Source organism: Eptatretus burgeri, chromosome 8 (assembly GCF_056783735.1).
Source record: "Eptatretus burgeri isolate ZD-2024b chromosome 8, Ebu_testis_v1, whole genome shotgun sequence".
In the NCBI taxonomy this organism is placed as follows: domain Eukaryota; kingdom Metazoa; phylum Chordata; class Myxini; order Myxiniformes; family Myxinidae; genus Eptatretus; species Eptatretus burgeri.
The window spans coordinates 11715274-11722137 of NC_140968.1; the positions used below are offsets into that span (position 1 = coordinate 11715274).

The 6864-nt window shown below is 45.3% G+C and overlaps 1 protein-coding gene across 1 annotated transcript in view; it reads left to right on the forward strand.

Annotated features, from left to right (window-relative positions):
• Nucleotides 1-338, forward strand: part of LOC147021106 (uncharacterized) — a 4026-nt gene extending 3688 nt beyond the window's left edge. Inside the window, exon 2 of the mRNA XM_085893506.1 lies at nucleotides 1-338. This exon is cut by the window's left edge and continues 1392 nt beyond it. Within this exon, the coding sequence (XP_085749632.1) occupies nucleotides 1-322 (322 nt within the window). The 3' untranslated portion in view covers nucleotides 323-338.
• The last annotated feature ends 6526 nt before the right edge of the window (nucleotides 339-6864 follow it).

The window sequence follows — 6864 nt, forward strand, 5'->3', positions numbered from 1 at the left end:
AGAGCCCGTACACACTTTCCGCGTTGGACGGTACATTGAGAACAGATTCAGACCAATGAAAGTTGTGTTCAGTTGTGAGTCGGATCGGAATCTTGTTCTTACCAATAACAAGAAGGTTCGCAATTTAACTGATCCCTCTCTCTGGACAAAAAACATTTTTATCACTCCGGATTACACTCAGCTCCAAAGGGAAAAACAAGAGATGCTGCTGAGTGATCTTGATAAAAAGAGGGAAAGTGACCCAAACGGGAGATATACCATCAAAGGAGATAAAGTAGTCCTCCTGAAGAATCCCAAGGGCAAGCCTCATCTCCAGAGATAACGACCTTCCCTCCTCATCTCCCACCTCCTATAACAGACTCCTCCCTGACACACATTTTAGGGGGAAAAAACATTAAAGGGGGAAAAAACCACAAAAAAAAGCTTAAAGGGAAAAAAAACCACAAAAAAACAAAAAAAAACATTGAAGGAGAATATTCCGTTGAAACAAATTCACTTTGACGCAGGGTCTCTTTCAAACACGTGAATGTACCTGAGATCATGTTGGAGCAATCACTGAAACATCTTTTGATCGGACAGTCATGGACAGGGAGTTCAATCCTGATGGACATCTTGCATTTCATGAGGACAGGAACCTGAACTTTCATAGTGAAGGAAGGAAAGATGAGGAAAACCATGGTGGGATCTTGTTGTTGGTGAAAATCAATCTATCACCATCTTACATTGTTCATTGGCTGGCTCGTGAACGGAAGCCTCACCCTGATGATGGCAGCAACAGCAGAAGCCATATTGTATGCAGGATCTTACACAGGTAAGCACTCTTCAATACTTTGGGGCAGGTGGGTTGAACACACAATGGGTGCAAACACAGCCAACCACAAAATCAAAACATCAAGAAAAATTTGTTTTGAGACTTCGTCTTTTACAGACATTGATGTAAATACTTCCTTTCATGAAGAAGTGTCCTTAATTGTGGAGATAATTGTAATTATTTTTGTGGGAAGGTAACTTCTTGGGGTGATCATCCCCATGCAGAATAAACAACAACAACTTTAACTCCCTTCGATTGGATGAGATCACCTGATTCACCTTGTCATCTGTTGCCTGTTCCATCCAGGCCTTTCCTTTTGTTTTCTTTTTTGAACAAGTTATCAAACTGATTGAGATATCAATGTGTCTAAGCTTTCATATTTCTATTGTTTTTCCAAAGGTCCCTCAGAAGAGGTGCTCGTTCCCTCCTCCAACCCTCACCTGAAACCATCCTTCCGGTTGGAACGTAAGTTGACAAGATTCTTCCTTTACATTACAAATTACAATTTAAAACTTTGTCTAAACTACCTGTTCTTCACCTGCATCATGTCCAATTTTGTCTGTGCCTCAGAAGTGTTGAGGACAAACACATATTTTGCTGGATTCTAAAACTTACAAGCACCAAGCAAATCTTCCCGTTGGTCGAAGTCTCGCATGATTGTTAATGTATCTGTATAAAAGTCATTCTGCACACCTGGATGATCATTGAAATTGTTTGAAAAACTTCAGTGCAAATCCAGTGGGAGTTTGTGATGATGAAAATAAAGGTGTGAAATTGAAGGCAAAACAAAGGCAAAATTGAATTGAGATGCAGAAAGCAATTGAGAGGATACAGTATTTCCAGGATTGTGTTGGAAGGATTGATAATGATGGAGGTTACGATGATGTCGCTGTCCAGTTGTTTTGACTTCCTTTTGTTGATGTGTGTGCAAACGAAGAAGTTGTAGTCATGGCCGCTGGAGAAGGTGTCATGTTTGGCAGTGGATCCATCATCACTCCATCTCCTAAGCGCTCCAGCAAGGTAGGATGAAACATTAGACTCTTACAGATGGTCGATCCAAGATGTTTTTTTTTAAAGAAACGTGAGTCTCCAGAACGACAGGTACTGAAACCTTCCATACACCTAATTTAATCACTTACACCCTTTTTACGTCCATGTTTTTCAATTTGTCATTTCCTTGTTTGTCTGTCTATCGATAATTGTGTGTGTGTGTGTGTGTGTGTGTGTGTGTGTGTGTGTGTGTGTGTGTGTGTGTGTGTGTGTGTGTGTGTCCTCAATAACTCCAAGACCATGAAACCTCACAGCCTGAAACTTTACAAGGATGTTGAGGGAACTCCAAGGGAGTGCATGAAAGAGAACCGGTTGTTTGGCTTCATTCAAACACCCCTATTGAAGATAATTAACGGCATTATTTAATTAACCTTAAAAAAAGGCTCATCCTTCATCACTTTGCTGTCCCTCGCTGTTCGTGTTTTTTTGGGGGGTATTAATTAATTTATTTATTTTTGCATTTTTTTGGCCTGCTCAACAGTGCCTTGACTTGGAATAGGCCACAACAATTTCTTAAAGATAAAGTGGTGACAAATATTTTTTCACTTTCCTCAATCTTATCATCGAATGCCTCATCTTCATTATTCATAAATTCAAATCGCTTATAAACACCTGGAGATGCCAGTGTCCATGGCTTTGTTTCATTTCTGCACATACGATAACCTCTAGAGTCTGTTATTAATGTTAACATTTCTGTGTGATCTTTCATTATCCACTCGTCACTTCCACGTAGATACATATAAAAAATAACGTTCACATCTCACATCAACAGTCTGTGTTGGCCCTGCAGTCCCTCTGGTGTTGCCTCACCCACTGATAATGTTGTGCAATTTTCTTGAAAGGCAGAAGGACAGGAAGATAGAAGTGCACAAAGATTAACAAAATACCAGAGCGGCAGGAACTCCGTGACATCAAGAAGCAAACACAGCAACAATGACTGCATTCTACCCTCCCATATCTGCATCTCCAGTTCAAGCCAATGAAACCTTTGTTGCCCCTGTGTGAAGCGGGGCCATCGCCGTAAAATACAAAACACACAGGAAATGGCACTCTGTGTTGAGGCGCGGCAGTGAAGGTCATGTTTAACCCTCGACCTGTCAAAGATCCCCGGGGGGTTAAATATCACGGAAAGGTAAGCATTGGTCTTATTTGCTCTCTCCCAACTGTCTCCCTCTCTCTCTCCCATCACCCGCCACCCCGCTTCGTATTCCTGTCAGCGAAGTGATGGATGGTACTTGCTCGTAACATAATATGAAATGTGGAACTCCATATGAAACATATACATATTATGTCTTGTTAAATCTCTCTCGCCACATCACAATGGTAAAGGAGGAGTTAGGCGTTAAACACGATTATATTTATTAAACATCGGGCAAATACCCCCTGGGCGCTCACCTGTTCGCGGCTGGATAAGATAACCAGGGAATCACTAACTGATATGGATGACCCACAAAATACAGGATCATCACACCGTTTTAAAGCCTTTTTCACTGAGCAGGGGTCAGCTTTTTGCGGGCTCCAATCATGGTCCCCTTTCTTGTGGCAGTTTTTTTTTTTTTTTTTTACGGCTGGATGCCCTTCCTGACGCCAACCCTTCAGTCGCCTTCAACACGCAGCGATAATTACCAGAATACTGATGCTCAATTCACCGACCTCGGAAGGATGACAGGCTGAGTCAACCTCCCTGACGTTAATTCAGTGGAAAGCGGGGCTCGAACTCAGGACCCCGAGGGTCCCAAGCAACCACCCTAACCACTAAGCCAACACCAGGCCACCACTCACAAAATACATCACGGAGAAGAAAGTAAATACCCATGTGTTTTTTTTCAATGTCCTGAACAAACTTTGTGACATCACGGGTCATAAAGGTTGTGTTTAAGTTTCATCGAAATTGTCTGTGAAAGGAAATTAAAGTTCTGGGGAAGGAAGGAAATGCATATGTTGTGAGCCAACCCCCCCCCCTCATAAACTCTGTCAGACGCCGATTTGATTTTTTTTTTTGTTTTTGTTCATGCCGTGAACAAACTTTGGTACTTCCTCCGTGATGAAGGTTGTGGTGAATGTTCATTGAAATTGTGTGTGTTGTTTTCGAGAAGAAGCTGCAAAGTGTTTGTGGATGGACAGACTGACGGACGACATGCCATCCCATAAGCTCTCCGGAACTATGTTCCAAGTGAGCTAAAAATGAGGGTGTAAGGGTGGTCAATGTTTGTCCCGGTTTGACCGCCCAACCAAATAAGCTATTTCCTTTCTTCTCCAAAACTACATAAACACACAATTTGGATGAAACTTGACCACAATCTTCATCACCCATGATGCGAAAACTTTCATCACGGCCTCCTGATATTTGGAGGGAACGATGATTTGCTTCACTTTCCTCGGTCCTGTCAGTTGCGTGGATACAGTGTAAAAAACCTTTCTGGACTTTGAGCCTGTACTTGCTCTTGCCCCATGCCTGATGATCTCTGTTATCCTGCACCTCCTTCCACAACCTTTGAAGGGAGACATCTTCTTTCTGAGCTTGCTCAACCTCTTGCACAGTTACCTAAGGGATGTCAGATTGTGACACTATCAATGGTTTGGTGTCATCCTTGTTGCACGTGGTCTGTGCCCTGGTCACTCTTGCTTGTGCCAGCTGTGGAATCCAGTTTGCGTCTGGATCCTTGACCTCTCATGCTCCTGGTTTTATACCAATCACAAGATCACAAACGGGTTCATCCATGCAGATGACTTCCACCTCTCTCATATTGTATGGTGTGTCCACATGGATCTTTGCAACTGGACAGAGACGCAATGTATGTACTATCAATCAGCTTGCAGGAATAGACCTCGTCAGTGATCTGCCTTGTCATCACCAGGTCTTTCTTCACAGCTGCACTCGTACATCATGAGTCTCACAATACCTTCACTTTCTGTGAACTCACAATGTTAAAAAGTTGTGGACGAGTTGTGTCGGTGACAAGAACAAGGTGATTACACTTTGCTTCACATCCGGATCCAGATCCAGCCCATCGGTGAGAAACAAAATGTAACCTGCTTTACCTGGTGGAGGTGTGCGCTCCACTGAGTGTAGTGCCAGTTATTTATGAATGAAAATGTTCGAGAATAAACGTTTCGGTCATTCATGAAGTATTACATCGCTCCAGACGAGTTTCAAATGGATCATTTGGTGCGCCTTTGGTGGGGCCGCCATTTTCCCCCCATTCCATCGTTACTGATGGAGGACATTGCTCGACCACCGAACTCCCTGATACTTACGAATCTTCAATTTGACAAGTAACAAACAAACAGATAGATAGGAGTGAAAACATCACCTTCGTTCACCTTCGGTGGAGAATGTATTGAGAAAACGGGATGGTGGATGGGAAAACGGGATCAAAGGGTGGAGGAGCTCCTTGTGAGCCAACGGCCATCCATATCTAGTGCCCAACTGTGTCTGCGGACGTCCTCCTGCAGTTGGGTCACTTCTTATTAGGAGGTTGGTGGCAGGATTTGCACTCCGGCCACCGTAAAACCCTTCATTCCGCAAAACGCAAAAACGCAAAAAAATCTGAAAACCCACTCCGTGGGAGTACCTCCTGTGCAGCTTCCCTTCGCAGGGCAGCTCACCGGATGACGGGATTGGGGCAAAGCCTTCAGGACCCCCAATCTTTGATAGGAGGGAAACCACGGGGTAACATCCCTGGGTCAGATTGCGGGAGAGTGTGTCGGAGTGGTGCTGAGGTGTCATCCACCAGACGGCGGTCTCCTTGGGTTAACCTGAGGCGGTCCCTTCGGGTGGGTGCCTGGAATGTCCTATCCCTAAGAGAGGATGATCACCTGTCTTTGTTATCATCTGAGCTCAAGCGTTTGGACATCGGGATTGCAGCTCTCTCTGAGGTTCGGAGACCGGATTGCGGCGAGATAATGGTGGGTGGTTACACCTACTATTGGTCTGGTCGCTCTGATGGTTACCATACCCAAGGAGTTGCTGTAGCTGTGTCCAATAAGCTGACCCCAATGATAATTGAGGTAACACCGGTCAACGAGCGTATTACGAGATTAAGGATTCGTCACTCCTTAGGTGTCATTTCCCTGGTCTCTGTTTATGCTCCGACTGAGGCGAGTGATCTCACCGTGAAGGAGGCATTCTACGCCACACTCGAGTCTGTGGTTGATCAGTGCCCCAGACGAGATACACTTCTAGTCTTGGGGGATTTCAATGCATCGACTGGAACTGATAGGGATGGTTATGAGGTGTGTGTTGGTCCCCATGGGTCAGGAACTATGAACCAGAATAGCACTAAGTTCCTTGACTTTGCAAGAAGTCATGGACTTAGGGTGGCTGGTTCATGGTTTCAGCGCCCACAAGCTCATCGCTGGACTTGGTATTCCAACGCTGGCGGTGTGGCAAAGGAGATTGACCATGTCCTCATTGACGGTCGTTGGAGGATGATCCAGAACTGCAGGGTCTACCGGAGTGCTCAGTTCCTCAATACTGACCACAGGCTTGTTGTAGCAACTTTAAAGCTGCACCTTAAATCCTGGAGAATGGTATCATCCCAGCCGAGGCTGGATGTTGCCAAGCTCAGGGATGAGAGAGTAGCTGAGGAGTTTGCGAACAGGCTGAGTGGACACTTGGGGGGTCTGGGTGCTTTGGGGGGTCCTGAAGAGTTGTGGAGCGCCTTCAAGACCACCGTCCTTGATGTTGCCGGTGGATGCCTTGGAGCTCACCGCAGGGCAAAGAAGAATTTTGTCTCTCAAGGGACACTGGATACCATTGACCAGAGTCGCAGGGCCAGGCTGAATGGCAGAGCTGAGCTGTTCAGGGAGCTGAGGCGTAAAACTGTTCGTGCACTGAGGGTGGACAAGGAGGCCTATGTGCGAGGAATCTGTGAGGGGGTAGAGCATCACCTGTGGACAGGTGATTCTCGTCCCGCTTACAGGGGAATTCGCGCATTACGTTCATCCAAGCCCATCCCTCGGAGCACTACAGTTCGAGCAGCGAGTGGTAGGCTCTTGAC